The sequence below is a fragment of the Pempheris klunzingeri genome, chromosome 21 (genome assembly GCF_042242105.1).
Source record: "Pempheris klunzingeri isolate RE-2024b chromosome 21, fPemKlu1.hap1, whole genome shotgun sequence".
In the NCBI taxonomy this organism is placed as follows: domain Eukaryota; kingdom Metazoa; phylum Chordata; class Actinopteri; order Acropomatiformes; family Pempheridae; genus Pempheris; species Pempheris klunzingeri.
Window position 1 is genome coordinate 6,281,333 of NC_092032.1, and position 22,578 is coordinate 6,303,910.

A 22,578-nucleotide genomic window follows, 5' to 3' on the forward strand; every position below is an offset into this window, starting at 1 on the left:
AGCTCTATTGCACTATTGCATTGTACTCCTCTATGGGACCTCTATTTGACCAAATAGAGGAATCTCCAGGAACTCACCTCCAAACACCCAAATTACACATAATCACCTCTCAAAACATATTGTTTTATTAACGTTATCTATGTTTAATGTTGGGGTTTTTATTCCATTTTATTTCAGATTTTTCTTAAATGTATTTTTTATTATTTTAATTACCTGGTTTTATTTGCCCCTGCCCTGAATCAACCATGTATATCACCCTATAACTTTGTTTTTAAAAGTGCCATATAAATAAAGTTTATTATGATTAATATTATCATCACGACTTTTCTTTGAGGCAGATTGAGCCTTGAGCTCAACTGTCCTCCAGCTTTGGAATGCCCTCCATCTACGAGCGTTTTCAAGACCTTTTAGTTTATGAGGGCAGTTTATGATGGCTGAGTCTACTCTACTTTGCCTTTTGATGAAATGTGTTTAAAAATTAAGCCATAATCATCATTATCGCTGTTAATATGTTTGCTGTCACAACTATTTTAAAGCAGTGAGCTATTATTGGTTAATACTTCTTTGTTTGCCAAGATACTCACAGCTGCCCAGGATTTAACAAGCATTAAGCTACTTTTCACCTAGTCTCCCCTCATTATAAAGCACAGGGTTTTGGACTGGAGCGAGATCCTTGGATGTGGGTGTCATCATTATCAAAGAAATCCTAGAATTTCAAATTTCAATGTATCTGTCATCATCTTCATTTTCACCAAAATGATTACACATCATAATATGTTTTATTAAACAACTGATGATTCTTCGCTTTGGCACTCAACAAAAATGAAGTTGTATCCATGAACCAGCAACTTGCAAGCTACATAATGTAAAAAAAAAGTTTTTACTCAGTCCAGCCCTGTTTTTTTACACTTCCCATGGTGCGAGTATGCGTTGTCTGTGGAGCCTAAGAGTGTGGGACAGAGCCTAAAAGTGTGTGTCTCTCGCCAAAAGCGTGAGAATTGGCAACCCTGCTCACAACAAAGATCACAATTGTCATGACACAGGCTCATTCAGCCCTCCCCTCTCTCCTCTCCCTGCTTCTCCATCTCTCTCGCTCGGCCCTTGTCCTGGCGTGCCCTCCCTCCCTCCGTCATGCCGCTGTCCCTGTTGAGCGACTCATGCATGGATACAAAGTGCTCCACTGTGCTCTTTGAAAGCTAGCATTACTGTTCACACGCAATCTCCTCCGAACACCGATATGTTTCTCCCTCTCTCTCCCCTTCTTTTATTATTTCCTTTCTCCCATCTTTTATCCCTTATTCATTATTCTTAACCATTTTCCAAGACGTCTACATTTTTCGCACTGACAGGCCATTTGGCAAACTCCTATTTGTAAGTGAAGGTGTTACTCAATTACATCAATCATGTAATTATTTCTGTTTTTAACTTACTAAACGAAATTAATGTTTTTATATAATGTCGTTTAAATGTTTATGTCTGCAGATGTGCACATTCTCAGGCACATTAACACTCACAAGTTCTGAAAGCTTGGCTAACAAAATATGCAGTAAGTGCTGTGACAAAGACAAATCTACAGCTTACATCTTTCTTTGATTACACAGGGCAGGTTTACTGCCTCTATTGCTCACCAAACAATGAGCAAAAACAGTCACTGGTCTCTCCACAATTACATTATGGAAACTAACCTGATGTTCTTCTTCTAATTATTTCCAACACACCGGACACATAAAACACATTACGTCAAGCTGTATTTAGGAAGATTAGAACCTTTGATGACGTGATATAGGTTGAATCACAGTTACTGTATGTTATAGCAAATAAATGCATATTAATTTTTACGAAAAAGTGGATGATTAATGCTACCCCTGGGGGAACTGGGCCTCCAGTCCAACAGCAAAGTAATAGCAGGCTAGAATTAGGAAAATTATAATACAAGTAGTGGCAGTTTTTAACATAATAAAACCAACAACTTTTTAATTCTTTAAGATATACATGAAATACCCATGCGTTAAAGTGTAAATTGCAGCATGAAGCAGTTGTTTTTCATACTAAGGATAAGAATGTAGATATATAAGTCCTTCTTCTGTCCGTCTCCAATTGTTTCCATGTGCTTGGCCTCAGGAATATTTGAGCATGCCACTGCCACAGCCGGAATATGATACCTGACTTTCTTTCTCCATCTCTCCCCAGATTTTCCCTCTCTGAGTCTCAGAGACAAAAATATTCCTTTTCCTCTGTCTGTCTTTCTGTATATCTGTCTTTTTGTGTCTGCTCCCCTGTGTGAACTGGCCTTTAGTGTCATTCCCTTATAGCTCTGTTAAAATTCAATACAGGGAAACTGCCTTTGCAGTGCACCAAAGGTATGTGCGTGAGAGTTGGTGTATGTGCACATGCAGGGAAATATGTGTGTGGCAGCTCTCAAGTGTCATTCAGTGATAGTGTAGCATAGGAAGCAAGTGAACTCATTTCTGCAAGGCTGCTCTCTTTCTCTCTCTCTCTCTCTCGCTCCCTCCGTTTCTCTTTCATTCACTCACTCTCTCTCACTCTCTCTCCGCTCGCTTCGACAGATCGTTTTCATAACCACTTTTCTGAGGTCACAGCCTCGTCTGCAGTAGTCACGCAACCCCTCGCCCGCTCAGTCAGCTTTACACACACACACATACACGTACACTACTATAGCAATACTACACTACACAAAAGCCTGTCTTAAAGAGACAGTGTGCGGCTCTCTCCCAGCAGCCACAACATGTTACAGACTCCGCTTTAAAGGGTCAGCATGTCTATTTTTGGATCTCTCTGCTCAAAGCATTCCTCTGCTGCTGGCAGCACACATGCAACCTGTGGCTGCAGAGTGGAAATGCAACAAAAGCTAAAACTGATTTTCAGAATAAACCTCTGAGTGTAATCATTTTTGAAAATCTTACATATTCTTTAGTATGCAGATGTAAATATACTATGTTTTTAGTGAGCAGAAAACAGTCAGTGAATGAATTACAGTGCCTGATCTGGTAACGCTCTTGGTGCATGTGGAAGTAGACATTGCTTTGCCTTTACCTCACAAATCACGTTTGACTTAACGATGACAGTTTCTAGTGCAGGTGAGAGTCAGTTCGAACGGGGCAGAGAACGATTCTTCTTTATCCCTGATTGTCTTTCTATGTGTAGGACTTCACTTCTGTGTGTGTGTAACATGCTGATGGCCATGTGAAGCTGCTGAATTCTTTCAGCGCCCAGAGGACAGAGCCTCACATTGTCCTGTCCTGACCAGGCCAATCCATCTCTCCCTCTCCTTCTGTCTGTCCTCTTGTTTCTATCTCGATGCCTCTCACAACACCTCTGCATCCTCTCATCACCTTTCTACAAGCAGGATAGCCCAAGGAGGAATATACAGTAACTAGGGACGACAGGGAACCAAGGGAAAGCACAGTGGGCAGAGAGAAAGTGAGTGCTTGTGATTTGAATTGGTATAGGGAGGACAGAGAAACAAAGAGATCATTCATTTTGCTGGCCTCCTAAAATACTTGCAAATTCCAACAAAGATCTGGTTTGTTGGACGTCCTTTATATATGATGGATGTGTCTGAGGCCTGACAGCAATATTAACTGACAGTGATGTTGAAAAGATGTGCACACAAAAAGCATAACGTCCGTATTTTGCACCCACAGTCCTCCTACTTGTTATAACATGTTTATGGTATATGATACGATATTTCAGTCCACACTTCCGAGTTTCAGCTAAATACATTCGTCTCCCCAAATAGCTATTAAGGTTAATTACTGCAGCCAGACTGTTAGAATTATGTCAATTATGTCAGATATGTTTGTACATACATTTAGAATTTTTATTACTCAGAGCTTTTTGACATTTGCTGCCAATCTCACTCATCATTGGAATATATGTTATTTCCTACTTGAACACGGAATTAGCTTTAGGTAGTTAAGCTATAGCTACTAAGCTAACGTTTACAGCTCATGTCAGAGCAGACAACAAGCCTCAACAGTGTGCATTTGTTGCATGTGAGCGTATGCTCAAACAGTGTAAATGCATGGATGTACTGTGTTTATGTATGAACGCACACGCACACACACACACACACACACACACACACACACACCTTGTTGATTTCAAATATCATTACCTGCACTCTAGCTGTAGAATTAAAGTTGACATTTTGACACTTACTCTACACAGAGTGGACAATAATTCTTTACAACCTGGAATGAGATTTTCCAGCTCATCAAATCTCAGTTTGTGTTTTTTGTCATGACATCACCAGCAAGGGAGGGGAGGCCACAAAACAGCCTCAATATGGCCTGGAAATTGACTGAGAACTTCGCCAGGAGAGGTTGCATGAGAAGGCGAAGGACATGAAGTAGCAGGGAACAGAGGCCTGCCAAGAGAAAAGGCTCAGGCCTGAAGGCTTTTGGCAGGTGTTGTGACTCTGCTATCCATCCAGCTGCTGACTTAAACATGGGAGGTGTTACAAGAGAATCTATTAGCTGTACAGACAGGCTGTAATCTCTGTAATCTAAGTTCCTTTCATAAGAATCCTGCACATTTTGAAAAAGCCTTGCCTGATTAAATTAATAGAGTAAACCTTGTAAATTTCCCTGTCGCGGGACTATGAAAGGAATATCTTATCTTCAACAAAATGACCGAACAGATGAAATGAGAAGATCCTTTTTCTGGAAATGTGAATCATCGTTAATTGCCTACCACTACAGCCACAGGCTCACCAGCAATCGTGTGGGTCTGCCAATTAGGTCAAGTCTAAGCATCTTCTACATGAATTGGCCCATCAGACATCTTAACAAAGATGCCGGTCCAAGGATTGATGAGTGGAGAATTGGTATTGTGATGGTCCAATGAATTATGCAATAAGGTTTCTCTCCTTCTGTTTTATGCATCCTTTCTGCCTTTCTGCAACCCCCATCCACCGCTTTCAAACATGGCACTGTGTTAAAATTATTCATGGCATTATCTCATAGCGTGACATGTTGACCTCATTGCGAGACCTCTCTTGTTTTCTATTTATTTTTTTATAGGGGCATTTAATGAAATCCCATTGCTCCTCTTTCATGGTCATGTCTGGATCTTGGTCAAGGCATAGTGGAAGTGGGAGCAGGGTGGCATGAAGTGGACAGGTGAGGGAGGTAAATCAAGAAAAATAAAGAAGCAGTAGCATCAGTCACTGAGATAAAAACAATGTAAAAGTGTGAGAGTGAGAGAGAGTGGGAGGCAGGCTGAAGCCTCACCCGTAGGCCGTCAGGTTGAGGTTGTCCAGGCCTCCAGGCCAAGGAGTGGTGGCACCACAAGAGAGGAAGGATTAAATGGAAGATTAATAGGCTCAGAGATGGCAAAACAAAGTAAAAAACATGCAGCTGCCTTTACACTTGAACACAACCGCGATGGATCAAAAAAAAGAGCCCAAATCATTTAAAAGAAATAAATTAGGGGTGAAGTTGTGATTTATCTATTAATTTATCTATTATCTATGTATTTATTAGGCACAGTGCAGTAGTTAGCATAGATGATTCATGTCAGGTTTATTTGAATGACATTAATTGAACTAGGATGTGTTTACACGTTTCCCAATAAAGCTGCACAATGACAAACAGACCTACAACTTGCTCTGTAGTGAAATCTATTTCATTATTCTTTGTTCATTCTCTAAAATAATCCTTATCAGTTTAAACTCACCAAGACAGACGACCCTGTTGAGTTTTGAACTTTCTACTTTCCTAGACTTGTTTTCCATATGACGTTACTCTCTTTTGTTTCAACCAACATGAAAGACAAAGGATTCAGATATGAACAGATGGTACAGATGATCTGTGACCCTTTAAAAAGATCCAACAGAACACCAGCTCAAGTGAGAAATGTTGACAGGCACAGGACAATCAGTATTTGCTGCTTCTGTGTGTGCATGAGAGAGTGTATTTATAAAACTATCACCACATTATCATGGCTGAGACATGTGAGCGGGTGCGGTATCTTCATCCTTAACTCGTTTAGGACATATTGAGGTCATTTTCCCCGGGTTTACACAACATTGCGTGAGAAGGGAAGGGTATCCGGTGGATCCAATTGCCCTCTGTGAGGGCGGCAGCGCCTCCATGAATGTGGCCTTTGAGTGGCGAGAGGCCAGTAGACATGCAGAAAGCCTGTACTTACTGTATCTGGGAAATAGGCCTGATGCGACTTCAAACAGCCACAATGATGTTATTATGGTCCCCCCCCCCCTCCCCAAACCTCTCTTTCTCCCTCCTTTCTGAGAACTTGTTGCTCATGAGTCACAAGGAAGGAGTCTCCAGTGATCTGTTGTTTACCCTCATATTACTCATGGTAGGACTTGAACAAATCACTGATTCAATTTCAGCTTTAAAAAGATGCTTTTTGTTATCACTCCCTCTAAGAGAGATTGAAGCTGAATTATCCAAAAGCTATGATTATCTCAATTTACTCTGCTGAAAATTAAGTTGGCAGGATCGCTCCGACAACATTTATTTTATCAAGCGAAAGGATGGCAGGAACACTGGTCTGTATACAGTTACTGTCTGGTTTTCTGGGGCTGGAAAACAAGAACTGATCCTAGTTATTAAAGGTAAAAGAGAGTCATTTTGTAGGGTGCAATGTAAAAGTACAAGAAAATTATCCGAAAGCCTCTTCCAACTGAGTAATAAGCAACGGAATAATGTTGCTTTTGAAGGAATAACCTTACATTGACTTTGCTGTTAACCTTGGGCAAGCAAGCATTTCACACTCCCTCATTCTAAACTGAGTTATCCATATCTTGAAGCCAAGATTTGCTGTTTTTTTTCCCCAGAAAATCAAATAAAACCTCCCAGCAAACATCTGACAGGCGGTAATATCCGAGAGGTCGCAAAGTTTAACATCAACCCAAGCGAACACAAAGTTTTTAAAATATGATGGTGCAGCACAGTAAAAAAATACACGTGAAAACATCTTTTTTGTACTTCTATCATACAGATAGTCCTGGTTTCACAAACAGACGCAGGTGGCAGCTATGGACGACGAGTGGATTTGACTCAGTTCTGATTTTGGTGCTATATTTAAACGGGCTTTCAACATCGGTGCAGGCTGTCATATCAACATCTTTTCAATGTCAGAATGTTTGCTGGGCCCGGCTAACGCATGACAGTGAGAAACTGGGTTAGACTTCAGAATGACAATTTTAGCACATTTAATTTGCCAAATCATCCTGGTTTGTGAACACTTCCTTTGTCGCTTGTGAGTTTTAGTTCTCATGAAGCAAATAGAGGCTATTGCACTTTTATTTTTACAAACAATATACTGTATACAGCTATTTTAGAAGAGGTGGTGGTACATTTAAAATAAGAACCCCATATGCTGATTGTTTGTTTTCAGGAAACAAAGTCTTGTAAGAATAAATGCTATACTAAATGACTGGTTGAAATAAATGTCTTGTTTTGGTTTTTGTGGTAACTTTCAGTTTAAGGGCTTAAGACACTTTTATATTTCAGGCTTTACAGTCGGTATATAAACATGCCACGACTCCGCTCGGCTCCAGCTTTAATCTCCCCGCTCTCAAGCTAATTGTTATCCCACACTGTGAAAAGCCCTTGCATGTGTTAATCTGGAGACACAGCCAGGGAAAGCATTGAGATCCATTATAGGTCAAGAAATGCTGTGTTAGAAATCAAATATGAGTGAAAAATTATGGGAGTGGTGTATGAAAAATAAACATGGGTGGAAGCCACCTCCAGCTCTATATTTGACAGGTGACAGTCTATGAAAACAAGAATTAGACTGTCAATGCTCTGACTGGATAAATGTGTGTGTGCGTGTTTGATGCATATTTAAAACATTTGCAATTTGATGATGAAAACAAACCCTGGCACATTAGCATGGAGAATTTCTCAGCTCCGCACGCAAACTTAGAGCAGGGGAGGGCCCCAGTGTGTGTGTGTGTGCGTGTGTGTGTGTTGCTGTGGGTGAAGCCAGCAGCTGTTTAAATTCAGTCTAACAGTGCTCTCCCTGCAACATGCCAATTTAAACACGATCCTTAGGGACAGAAACAGAGTGTGACACTTCTCTTCACCACCTCTTTCTGTCATCTCTCCCTCTACTTTTCTTTCTCTCTGCCTCCTTCTTGTTCTTCTTTCCTATTCTAGCAAAATATCCACTACGCTACCTCTGAGTTTACTTTAAATCTGAGATCGACAAACACAATATCTGTCACTTCAACCTGTGCTGTACACAGAGCTCACTTATGTCACCGCGTTAGCCGTGATGAGCTCCTGCACCTGATGAGATGATCTCACTTGATCCCTTTGCTCTCTGTCATGTACTGTCTTTAAGAGGTCGTGCTACTGTGCCTGATGAATAAGTCATTAGATCAGTGCTGTGTTCGTCCCTGAAAGTTCCACAGGGTTGGTGCCTGTGGCTCCATTTCTAATAAGGTCACAAACACAAAGGAACCTTCGTGACAGACAACAGCCCTGCCATGATCCTTGACGATAGATTAAACACTTTGACATTTTGGGACCATTTTGGCAATGAAAAGGTCACATTGAACTAGAAAAAGCTGCAATTTGAAAAAAAAAAGAAAAGCTGAAACAGTCGTATGTATGCCAGTACTGAAAGCAGTTAAAATAGAAGAGCTGAAAGGAGCTAAAGATTCAGTTCAAGCAATAGAAGCATTTGAAATGTCAAATCTGCCAAAAAACCTGAGACCTGTAAGGGTTAAAGGTGTGAGTCTAAGTGTAAGCACTGCAAGGGGTTAAAATGCCAGTATAGATGGATGGGTGCAGGTAAAATTTCAGTTGGCATGTAAGTGCTGAATGTAGTTGAAGAGTTCGAGATGAAACAGAAAAGATGAAAGAGTAAATATAGATTAATCCTTCCAAAAGACATGCATGATTCTTATGTTTTGTGACAGTAGATTAGCTGCTTCATAAGGGAATAGTTACATTTCCTGTTTTCAAGGTGTGTAATGGGCTGATTTTGCCACTAGTATCTTAAAACCAATGCATGTATGATGATACAAAATTAAAAAGAAAGGACTGCAACATAACTTAAAAATAGCATTCCTCTCCTCCATTATTCACTCACTACATCTTTTATTCTTTTCTCTTTTTTTCTTCCTTTTTTCAGTTGAAACTTGAGTTTTAGTCACTCAGAAAGCCTCAGAGAGCTTTTACCATGAACCCCCCCACTGGGCCTTCAGTGCTGGTGATGTTAGTGAAAATCTCCAGTAGGGGCCAATATTTATCAGATATCAGGTGGTTTCAAGTTTTTCATTTGAAATGATTTCAACACATGTACAAACAAAGGAAACACTTCTATAATGTGTGTCATGAGTCAACTTCTCAGTGTGTGAAAAACAGGGGTGTGTGACTATTCCCATTTTTCTCACTGAAAACTGGACGTTCAAGTGAGGAATACAAGATGAAATCCCCTGCCCTGCCCTGCCCATCATTTTTTGCAGTGCAGAAATACACACGCACACATGCTCACACACACACACACACAGACACACACACACACTCACACACCTCGAATAAATCCCAGTCTGCATTAGGGCCCCTGTTGAGGCTCTGTTTACTGTTGAACACTTAAGATATACCTTCCTTTCTCCTGGCTAACAAATAACGCTTGAGGAGCTGAAGGGCTGAGCCAAGCACAAGTCACGCAACCCCCCCCCCCCTCCCTGCACACACACACACACACAAACACACACACACACACACACTCTCGCACCATCCTGACTTACCAGATACCTGGCTGCCTGGTTGAGACATTTGGCCCTGCAGAGCTGTTCCGCTTTAGCAATGTGCCTGGGCGCTGTCAAGTCAGAGACCATCCTGACTGCTGTTAACTGATGTTTGGCTTCACTTTGTCTTTCTTTGGGGAGAGCAAAAGTGTGTATATATATATATATGTGATAAAGAAGGATTGTCTTTACCTGCGCCCCCTCTGTACCTTCTTCTTGCGTCTCTCCGTGCTCTAAAAATATTTTATCAGACTCACTCATTCGATCATAATTCGGCAGAGAGCAGAGTTCACTCAGAGTTCAGACTGCTCTGGGTGCTCAGAGTGCAGCAAAGGCCTGGCAGCAAATTAAAAAAAAACAAAAAAACACACAAACCCTTTTAAACACTCGCTTGCATCACATTCTCTAGTCCTCTTTAATAAGCCCTTTGTCACTGAAATTTTTGCCGTTTGCACAGCAGTTGTTTTGGGCCAGTAAAGTTGAATTTGTATGGGGACTCTACAACACACTGTCCGAGATTGAAAAAAGGAACTTCCCTCCAGAGCTTCTCCAAATAACACTAACTTTGTATGACATGATCTGAGGAACTATTTTTACTTGGGCGAGTTACGCGCTCCGGTTTTCCCATATCGAATGCTGATGAAAGGGGACCTCATCTGGCTGACGGTAGTTAGCATATCAAGCTGTATCGGGTCAGATGCCACCTTTGCTTAGTGATCTTTCCAACCGCATGGAAACATATCGATTTACATTAGGGAACAACAGCAGGGACCGGGCCTGGCGACTGTTGCACACTGAAGCATGCTTCAATTAAGATAAATGGAGGTGACAGACAAAACAAATGGTCTGATGTACAGTAGGCAGGCAGCCAGCATACAGACACAAACTGATGACATGTAGCAACTCATGCCACATGATTTTTTATAGAACAAACATGATACTGAGTCTTACCAATAGTATCGCTTTATAAAGGCATGTGCTTCACTTCCATTGCATTCCATCACTCAACTCAGTGCTGGTATTAAGACATACACTGAATGTACTGCATGCAGGTAAAAGCCATAGCTTGTTAAGGATCAAGTACTTTCAGCGGCACAAGCAGACAACGTTAGAGTCCAGGACCATGATGCATTCAAGTGAGGTTGCAGACTGTGGATCATAAACAGCAAAAGTTATGTTTATTTCAGACAACTTTAGTCGTTACTTTCTTGCGATCCCTTCCCTTCACGCCAATGCTTTGCTGGTTAATAGCTTGAGATGCTGATCCACATCGTGCCAGAGCAGCAGTGTCAGCGAGTTCATTCATCAGCCACTGTGAATAGCCTCTCCATTCGCTCGGTTTAGCCATCAACAGATCGCATTACTGACACCACTGAGCTTTTTTATGCGGGTGGCCATGTTAAATTGGTTGTGCTGTAGCTAATAGGCCTTGGGTGTTCGCTTTGAGGATACTGGTGAGCATTTGAGCCAGGATGACGGCCAAGGTTCTGTTCAGGGGAGTGAATCCTTGTCATGTCATCAATCAGTTCATTGTGTTTGGTTTCTAAAGCATGCAAACAGGACAACAGAGGGACACGGACAAGCTTGACAATAATAAATCCTGACTCTAAAATGCATTTTCTTTGTTCAAATGCATCCCAGCATTGTTGCAAATTTGATTCAGTTTTCTCAAATTCAGTGATCCCACAATAAATAGTTGCAAAACTTTTTCCTAAACTCAGGGAGCCGTTTTTGTGTAGAACTGCCCACATGTCACAACAAATGAAAAAAACTGCTGTTCTGAGGCTTAATGAGTTATCAAATGGGCTTTCTACATGTGGCTTTGGGCAGTACTAAATCTCTAACCCATATTGCATGTTTGCATGGAGATCAACAAAGTCTATTTGTTTGTTATGTGGGGGGGGTGAATCTAAATTGGCAATGTGAAATTAGTTCATTTTAGCCAAAAAGGATGTAGTTGGGGTTAAGCATGCTATTGTAGCGTGCTTATAAAAACAGCACAGCTACACAGAAAACCAATACCAGTACCAAGTGTTTGTGACAGGAAATAAGTCTGCTAATAACTTTATCATTCAATAACTGGAGATTGGCTACAGTTTGCACACCCAATGAATTTAAAATATATTTGATTCAGAGCAGCATGTGAGATTTAGAATTGAATGCCATGATATTACAAACTTTGTAAAGCAACAGCTGGGATTTGTCAGCGTGTTTGAAGCACCGCTGCATACTTAAAGCACTTCCATAATGTAATTATCAAATTAAACTCCAGGGGTTTCGGTGCTCTCGTTGCTTCTCTCCCTTTCCCTCTGTGCAGGCAGAGCAGCCTGCTAGGTGGTGGCTGTGGCAGTAATTACACAAGACAGCTTCCAACAATAGTGTTGGGCCAACAAAGGCTTCTGCTCCCCCTGCATGAGTCCCGGCTGTCTATTCACACTCACTCAGACTCACACACACACTCTACTCGTCTGTTTGCACATACATACTTGCACACAAACACATCTCCCATTGCTGTGCGGACGCCACTAGCTGTTACAGTTAACGTCTAACAGGGCCCCCCCTTGGCACTGATTTGAGTAATTCACTTATGGCCTTTTGTGATCCCAGGGGGCTCTGTTGGCCTGGGGGGCCAACAGAGTCCAACTCCACTCAAGCGAGTTCAGTGTCTGTGGCACGAGAGGCCAGGCAGGGACAAAGCCAGTGTCATGCCTTTGATTCCAGCAACTAATGAGTTAGCTGTGAGGATCCTAAATGCATAAGGCGGCTTCTCCATTCATGCTCCTCGACACATACAAGGGATTAGCATGGCTGGTCTGTCGCACTAGTTAACAGCTATTGTGTGGCTGATTACTGCAGAGGGGGCAAACACACATGCAAGAGGGTGGGAGAATGAGCCGACATGCAACTAATGTGCAATTTAGCACTGAATGACTGGGCGGGTAATAACTATATGTTAGCTGCAACAAAGCAAATATAACAACATTTTAATCATAGATATACAAGCAACTGCTACCAGTGGGATTTTGTCTTGTGTAAACAGCTTGTGGTCCCAAATAGTGTCATCCTACCTCACTAGAGCTGTTATCCCACCTTCAATAAGTGTATTAGTGTGACTTTGGTCTTCAGAAGCTGTTACACTTTTATTCACACATTTATACACACTAAAAAGTCAAAAATGAATCTACGGATTGGGTCAACAGTGGGTTAACTTTCCCCGGTACACATGAGTAGAAAACCAAAGACAACAAACTAAGATGATTATTTTGACCCAAATATATTCTAAAGAAGAAGAAGACTGTAGCAGTTCACAGCCATGGTATATTTTCATTAGGGTGAATAATCCCAACCTATTTTTTGGGATGTGGTTGGTTAGTGACCAAATGCTTTTCTACCCCATGGTTTTTCTACCTTTGGGTCACTGGTGATTTTTAGTACGAAAATGGTCACATTTAAAATTTAAATCTTCGAATTAGAGTTCAATTTTTGAACAAAGAATCATCTGTAGCTTAAATTAAAATAACATTAATCACAATGCAACTACTATCTAATCAATCAATCTAAGAATCCACATTGTTGCAGTCTAATAACCTATTTCTCTCTAACTCCATTCACAACAGATAGGCAGGATTTTTGCATGCCAAAATAAAGGAAAGGAATGATAAGACCCTGAGCACTGGTATTACGTTAGTCATAACAGTGAGAACACATTAACATTTAAACTGGAATTGTATTACGCGGCCATACATCTAGCTTTGTATATAAGAACTTGTAGCACGGAATTACAGACATCGCATGTGGAAGAAAGAGGAAGGAGAAAAGCCTGAGCACTGGCATTTAGCCTGATCACGCACTCTTCATGAAGCACATGGAGATGAGAGGTGATTTTCTTTCACAGAGGTCAGTGAAACAAACAGAAGGGCAGAGCCCCACAGGGAGGAAGAAGTAGAGAGAAAATGGAAAAGGAGAGACGAAGTAAAAAGACAAGACAATTAATAAAAGCTAGTAGACTGAAATGGGGTGACAGGATGAATCTGTGCCCCCATTTGAAGTCGATAATCAGACATAAGAGCAAATTTTCTCTGCTTCAACAGCATACACACACACACACACGCATGCATATTGGGATGTTGCGATCTCCCTGGATGCTCTTAATCAATACACATCACTAGATCTAAAACTGATCAGGATGAGAAGCTACATCAGATGATCTAATGGATTGTCAAAAGAAATCATGAGAATGTGATCTGCAGGCCACTGTGCTGCTTGAAAAAAAAACACGAAAGCTCCAATGGTGTTTTTGTCCATTTTCAGAAAATTCATTCGTAGCATAGCTTTTTATTACTCATTATGTGAAAGTTGTGCCGGCTCAAGATGAGTTGGAGATGTCGTGCCACCAACACTAGAGCAGCATTGGCCATGCTGCTTATTTCTGTCCGCAGGCTTGCTGTGCCATGTGACATTTAACCGATATGATGGACTGACGGGTTGAAGTCCATGAATCCTGTGGGCTTTGATGCGTTGCGCGCTGGAGGACTCAAATGTGCAATCGCAACTAAGGCATCAAGAAATCAGCACGTAAGCATTGATTCACAGCTCGTCAAGTTGATACTAATTACCCAAGAAGTTTAACTGATTCCCAGTAATTCCTATCTCCCAGTCCCTCTAACCCAGCCATTGGGTCAAACAACAGGGGCGAATGGAAAGGTCAAAGGGTTCGACCTTCGGTGAGTTTGACTGTTCACTTCAAAAAAGGTACAGACAGATGTAACAAATGGGTCAATGAGCTGTGCAGTCAACTACTCAGCGTGTAGTCACAACTTGGGAGCATATGATACTAGTACCACATGGCAACCTGAAGAGGTTCACAACTAACGTGGCTAGAAAACATTCTAAAGTATAAAATGAGTAAACGTTTTCCATTTTCAATTTTTCAGGGAATTTAAGAGTTTTGAGAATAAATACATTGAGGGCACTTTCATGTGTTATTGCAAGAACTTGGGGATAAGTGTAAAATCTGTTCAAAAACTACATGCGAACTAATAACCGTGCCCTCTGTCCGCATATGCAGCGCACACACATTTTAAACAGCAGATCTTAGGTTCACTGTGATAGATCTGTCAAAGGCGTTTCCCACCTCTCCTCCCATGCTAGGACAGGCTTAAGGCCAATGTAAGAACCGAACAGTTTCACATTTTTGGAAATAAACATATTCTCTTTCTTGACGAGATTTAAATGAGAAGATTGATACTGAAACTATTGCTTTAAGGAGCAAACAAAAGATGACTGATTGAGCTACGAGTTGTACTGGATTAGAAGGTGAACAAGCTGCCAGCACAATCTCGTCACCGGAAATCAAGGACATTTTGTTTCAAAAACTCAGAACAACAATGAATTGACCAAATGCTGACCTTTCTCTTGCTAAACCTTTTCACTTCTTTTATAGTCCATGTGGTTTGCTGATTTGTCTTGGCCTCTGCCCTACCGTCTTGTCTGCCTTTGAGTTGCGGAGTATAGGGAAGGAAAAAGTGTGGGGTCACTGAAAGTTTAGTAAACACAAAGTCCGTGTATAATATGACCCAATGCACATTTTCACCCCTCAGCAAAGACTCCATTCAGAAACAGCTATCACGCTGTAGCACTATAACCCTCTTCGGGAATGGTCTGCACTTGTATTGACTCGATTTGATACAGATTTGACATGAAAAGGATTAACCCAAATAGGCAGAGAGAGGGGGCTTACATCCATGAAATTTGTAGATGAGAGAATAAGGATCTAGACTGATTGTTTTGTCTTGTTCCCTCCTTCCTCTATTGCATGATGGGTGGCTTAGTTACAAAACTGTCTCCTGTCTGCTGGCTGACGTCACAAGTGGCGTATGCCTGGCGTGAGTCTGAGGGCTCGGTGGCCTTTCTCTTCCTCTTTTATTATAGCTCACCCAGCATTTAGAGGCAGACAACACATATATTGAAACTGACTGGCACACATTGGGAGATTAGAAACACAGATACATAGTGCAGATTCAAACACTGATGGCTGTTGTGTGGATTGTTTTGTGGCAGTGAGGCGATCAGCGTGCCAAGTTGCCGTCCTTGGCATAGATAAGTACACTTGAACTCATGTCTCTCATCACATTTGTGTGCGTCTATGTGTGTGTGCTCTTATACCCTGTCAATGCTCTGGCTGGACTGACAGCTATGAGGGAAGGCGGGACTTTAATTTGAGGGCTTCCAGACACACACACACACACACACACACACACACACACACACACACACTGATAAATATGCCTCGCTGTGCTGCAGAGACGTTTATATTTGGGCATGAAATTTGTTTTGGTGGTAACCTTAGGTGTTTTTGTGAATTACTACTATTATTACTTAGAATGAATGATTTTCAGGGCCGATCATTTAATGAAAGCAAAGCTGTACAAGCTGTCATATAGATGGTTTTCAGGTTGCTGATGGCTCACAGACGGTGGTGTGCAGACAAAAGGTGGATGATCCCTCTGCATTGTGTTGAATAATGTGTGTAAGTGAATGTGAATGTCTCTTTCAGAAAGACTAACATAATGGTTTTGGTGTTGTTTTCAATGTTTCAGTTGTTACTGTGCATTAGCCAAATCAACAGTTTTTTTTAGATGAAGTTTATTTTGGTACATTTTGATTAATAAATAGTTATTTTGCAACTGATGCATAGGATCAGTTTTAAGTTGTACATACAAACTTTTCCAGCCCAAGTGCTTCTGCTTCTGCTTAATAACCACAGATGTCTCGTAGAGAAGTACAACGACAGAAAAATACAGATGTGAAAAGCCAAACAAGACAAATGAATATTGATCTAGAATAAAATAAAAACTTTTTGCTCACGTACGTGAGATGCTTTCATTTTTTTGGTCTGTGATGTAGTTTTATGATATCTTGAAACAAACAACATGAAACATGAAAAAAACAAAACATTCCTGTGAGTCATTACTGAGGGTGGAGGAGCTGGAACGCTGGACGAGATGAAGGATACATTCCTTGCATGTGATCCGAGAAAGACGACGAGGATGAGAGAGGCAGATACGGGCAGTGGGAAGTACATATGGATTAGTGCCAGAGCTGCTTTTTTTCCCCCCCACGGGTGCGATGGGAAACCTGATCACAAGGCCACAATGGTCGAGACCTGAGATGGTCGCTGTCAAAATAACCATCATGACAACAGCAGTACAACGTAATGCGCACAGTTTGCAGACAAGCCCAACAGTCATACATATGACACATAACACATTATTCTGTCAGGGTGTGATGTCTATATGTGACGCCTTGCTCAGGGGAGTGTGATTGCCAGCTGAAACTTTTCCAGCTATTCAGGAATATTCTGAACTGGTGAGTCGCTGGTCACAAGCTAAGAGTTACGTATTCACAAAGAATTCTTCTTTGAAAACGCTCTGCTTCGTCAGAGGAGGGAGGGAGGGGGAATGAACCTGTGACAGAAATGCACACAAACACAATACCAGCCGAGGTTGTGACCAGTGTTGCTTGGATCTAGTGAGATACTTATCATGCCAGCAGCTAATATTAATGCATTAGTATGCTTTACATCAACTAATATCAAGCCTGTGGCACAGAAAATACTAGCTAGCTTTAGCTTTTAGGAGGGCAGGCTGAACATTAAGGAGGAGGGTCTGTCCTTTATTATGTGGTCTTCCATCTGACTCTCATCACAAGCCCTGTTGACTGCTGTTCTTGTTAGAGCCACTTTCAGTTCATATTAGTCCAGGAACAGAGGATAAGGGGGAAAGAAGGAGGAAAGAAAGGAAAGATGCACATCACTTTTAATTCATGTACTGAATCAAAGTAATGACTCCTCGTGATTGTTTTATTTTACAAGACATCATATTTGCTCTAATGTCGCCATAATACAAACAACAACCCCCTGTCCCAGCAATAACACGAATTAATTAAAAAGGGAATTTACCCCTTTATGGTTCGACTTTAATTGCCTGATCCCTTCTGAGGATATGTTCATAACCTGATTATATTTTCGAAACAAAGCAAAAATCGAGTTTCAAATAATGAAATAGAAAAACTGTCAAACACAATCGTGCCAAACTGACCCCAAAAAACACAAACACACCGGAGGAGCATTAAAGGCAATCGGGGCAGAAAGACAAAGGAGGAGGGATAGCTAATCCTTAGGGTAAATATTTAACAAGATCAGCAATTACAGTGAGGGCAGAGACCTAACATGGAAGAGAAGGGAATTACAGCCTGCTGACTGTCAACAGACACACACACACATGCGCACACGCACGCATACACACACACATACACATTCACATGGACCTACTCGCTTATGGAACCACCTAAAAATGCTGAAAACAGATATCCTGAGCTAAGATAAAAATTAATCAAATGGGACAAAGAGTTGCACACAGCCTGTAGGCTATGAACTGATGATTTGGATTTTTGTACTTTATCATTATTTTTTAAGCGGTGGTAGCCCCTCTGGACTTGTGGCCCATTTTCACTGCCTCGGCACGCTTTACCTGTGCCATGGCATAGTTAAACCTTATTACATGCATTTCTATTGTGTCCTCTCAACTACAGATAACTGTGACAGCAGAACCATAATTTTTTTTTCACATTTTCCTATATGCAAATATATTCCGATGTCAGGCATCTTTGTGCTGTACACCAGTGTATATGTGCACCCGGCAGGCAGATTAAAGAAAATTATATAAAAAGGGAAACTGAATTTCTTCACAGTGCATGAATAGCCTTTTTTTTTCTATTTTCTGCTTGAGAGGCACGTGAAAGACGTATGGACATGCACATGGAGTTATGTCAGGTCATATCTCAGATCTCATGCTTATAAACACATCACAAGTGAATCTCATGGAATATGATGAATAAGCTAAACTAGTTGAGGAGAATCTCTTTCTGTCTGATATCACAATGTATTTACACATACACACAGGCAGCCATACAGACACACACACAGCCTAGGGGTATATTTGCATACAGTGTATAGGTACACAGTCCTCACCGTGCTCCACCCTTGAGCAGTCACGCAACAGAGACGCCAGAAGAGACAACAGGTAGAATCTCAGTGTGATTCTAAAACCACCTGCTACACACACTACTTCTTCCTTCCTCTCTGAACATTGTGACACACTATACATGAGATTCACATACGTGTCTTATGATGAATTATGGCAATAAATCAAGGTCATAAAAAAAATCCAACCTCTAGCCAAATCACATACCCACTTAATCACAACTCACTGCACTGGACATCAGTCATGACTGAGGAGCAACTTCCACAGTCCCCCCAGTGGACAAAAGGGAGAACTGCATCAGTGTCAGTGGAAAATTTTTTCTCTGTAAAACAATTTATAAATGCACACGAAACTTAAGTTGCAGGTTTTGTGGTTTCATAACATGTTTTCAGTGATGACTCACGGTTCAAAAAGAAGAAGAAAAAAAAAGAGATCTTTATGACTGTTGTTCCAAACCACAGGAAGGATGTGGATATGTACTTGCTGCTCATCTTAAATTTATCTGGAAAACCTCTGGCCACACTCCATGTTTAAATATCAGTGGAAAAACTGCAACTGTGAGAGTCAAGTAAGTTGACCAAAGAGAGGGAGGGCAGAAATTGCAGATGTATACAGAGCCAAAATCCCTCATGTTCTATTCAGATTAATCTAATTAGTGTAGCATCAAAACACAGCTAAGCTGGTCACTACTGCCGCTGATAACAAGGCATCCAGCAGAGGAGGAGCAAACAAATAGAGGCTTTGGCATTAATGCATGTTCAAAGAGTTCAGAGTAGAAGGTCCTAGAATAATCCCTGCGTAATGCCACCCTTCCTGTTAATATAAATGCTTACTGTAACTTTGGAAGGTGAGCACAGAAAGCTATTAGCAATACACAAGCAATGTCACGACTCACTTTCAACACACCTTTCAACACTTTTCGCAGTTTCACACATACGACTGAACCCTCTCCATTTTCCAACAGGGAGGGACAGCACTGACAGTCCTCAGCATCACTCTTTATTGAGACAGCAGTTGTGGCCTTTATCTCTGCGTGTTCCCTTATCCGAGAAAGGCCCCTTTAATAAGTCCAATTAGCACCTGTACTGCAACTTTGCGTGATGGCTAAGCTAAACGAGCATTCGGGGTAAAACAAGCAAGAGTGTGTGTGTGTGTGTGTGTGTGTGTGTGTGTGTGTGTGTGTGTGTGTCTGTGTGTGGAAAGTTGCATGACTCCAGCAGGATGCCAGTTGTTGGGTACCATGCCAAGCCAAGGCAGCGGATGATGGAGATTAAGAGTGCTGCAAGGATCAGAGGAGGAGAAGGTGAAAGAGGAAAAGCCACATGTGTCAAAGAGGAGATGGCTGCAAAACTTTCAGCTGGTCAGAATCTTACAAATCCCTTGTGAACTTCGCCAAGAAACCAGCTTTCGACGAGGACTTTCTTTCAGCCCCCAGGACCAGGAAGGCGGTGAGCCCCACTGGACCTCTCTACTGCTTCCTCTCCACGGCCCTTCCTTTCCTCTCATCCTCCTTCTATTTTATTTCAAGCATTTTTCCCCAGCCAGACATAGGGAAGATGCTTATTCTTTGCTCTCGATAAAAAACAAAAAGAACTGCCTCTTGTCTTTAGAGCTGTCACATCCAGTTGTGCCAGTAGCCTCTGTGCTGAAAAGGCAGCCGAGGCCACTGGCAACGAAATACGTTCTGAAGCGGCCCATGAATATTTGAGGTGGACTGAGGCGCAACACGAGGAGCGGAAGGGAGGCATTCAGTGGATGGTGTGGGAGGGTGGGAAAACAAAAATGGGCTTCAATATGCCTCTTAATTACATGTGACTACGGGACACAAAGGGATGATGGGGAATCGGAGTGGGTAAATAGACAAACAATGCCTCAGACTCTGCAGTGACACCCTCTGTCACAAATTGTCCTCACTAATTTAATTAAACTTCAATCATAAAACACATCCCAACACTCACATCTCGCAACAGAGGAAATACACAATCTGCAAGATCAGTTAGCGGGACATAATCACAAAAAATAGTGACTGAAAAAATACGTATGCACTGTCAGGATGTATCTCTTATCTTATCCAAGTCATGGAGCCTGGGGGATTCTTTCTCATGAGGATGACAGGAAACATTTCAAGTTCATGGGTTATTTCAGGCTTCTAAGAGTCTACTATAACTTCAATTATATAACTTAAATTGTATTTAAATGATTGATGGGCGTCCCCTGATTGCACTACTAACATATGATAGAAAGAGTGCAGATTCATGTACTGTACTCAGTCTCTGTGTATCAGCCACTTAATTGTCTTTCACCATATCACACACACACACACACACACACACACACACCAGTCAGAAACCTGGACCTAATCCTAATATAGGCTGAGGGTAAACAAGATTTTTTTTCAGCTACTAAAATGCTTTCTTTTCAACTGAAACTGAGATATTACTACTTTTCTACTTTTTTGTATAAATAGTTTTTCTTAGCCAACCAGTATGTTAGTGGGTCAGCTTTATTATAATTATGTATCAGAGGTGGACAATACTGATCCATATATTGCTCAAACCCATATCAACTCAGCAATTCCCTATGAACTCAAAGGCAAACATACATACCACATGAACAAAATACCTCAGCCCCTCCAGCTGCCAATACAAATGTCATTTTCGACCTCCTTTACCTTGGAAGAAACTCTTGACGCGGAGGTAGGAAACTGCAAGGCGCAGCACGGACAGCTTGTCCAGCTTGGAGATGACATCTGGGGGGAACGGCAGCAGGCTGGCCAGCCGGTCCAGCTCAGCGTTCAGCCTGTCTCTGTGCCGCTTGGACGGGTTGGTTTTCTCGTTGGCAGAGGACGGCTTCCTGATGATGAGACGGACAGAGGGGAGCGAGAGAGATGGGGGGTGAACGGGCATCAGGACGTTTGTGTGTGTGTGTGTGTGTGTGTGTGTGTGTGTGTGTGTGAACAGACTTGTGACAAGAAGCTGTGAAATAAGAATCGTTTCAGCTCAATGCTGTTTTTTCTGACTGGGCACATATTTGCACACACTGAGAACCACGTCAACGTCACTTGTTGGAGCCGCGCTACTGTTAATGGCAAAGTTACTTTGAAAGTCATCGACACTACAGGGCACAGACCTTTTTATAAAGCTTACACAGTCAGCTGCAGAGCCCTGATGGTCTTGGTCGAAAAGATAATGCTATTAATTATCAGAGACATAAACTGTCTAAATTCTAAACTTTGGCTAACATCCTGTATTTACAAAGTCTTACCACAAAAACTTCCAAAACAACTCAGTTACTGGGGAAAAAGTGGAGCAATGCCTGACTCATAAGTGTGACGATCAATGTGAAAAACAGGGCACCAAACTATTATTGTTCATCATTTTCCAAGCAGATACCTCAGAATTACTTAATATATCGTACTCATTATAACGATACAAACACAAGGATCCTGTTTTGTCTCGCTCCGGTTAAGTACGGCAGCCCACGCAGAGACATGTGTCCAAATAAACTACACACCGCACAAGTGCTCTTTCTTTAAACCTTCCTTTTGACTCCAGCCATCCCAGCACACCACAATGCACCACACTGATTTGTGTTATCTCCAGTGGCAAGTTGTTTCTTCACAACAAGACAAAACGAAGTTTTCTCATATCAAGTTTCACTCCCTGCAAAATATATTTTGCCGCAGACATAAATCCAGCACGGTTACACTGAAGTATTTACTGAAATCTACCATGGCTGCCCCACTCTTCTTAGCAGCTCCTGATATTAAAGGTATTG

At 41.6% G+C, this 22,578-nt stretch overlaps 1 protein-coding gene across 1 annotated transcript in view; it reads right to left on the reverse strand.

Moving 5' to 3' along the window:
* The window catches only part of ahrra (aryl-hydrocarbon receptor repressor a), a 60,161-nt gene that overhangs the window by 35,647 nt on the left and 1,936 nt on the right, over positions 1-22,578 (reverse strand). Inside the window, exon 3 of the mRNA XM_070853105.1 lies at positions 21,473-21,654. Within this exon, the coding sequence (XP_070709206.1) occupies positions 21,473-21,654 (182 nt within the window). The remainder of the gene's footprint in view (positions 1-21,472; positions 21,655-22,578) is intronic.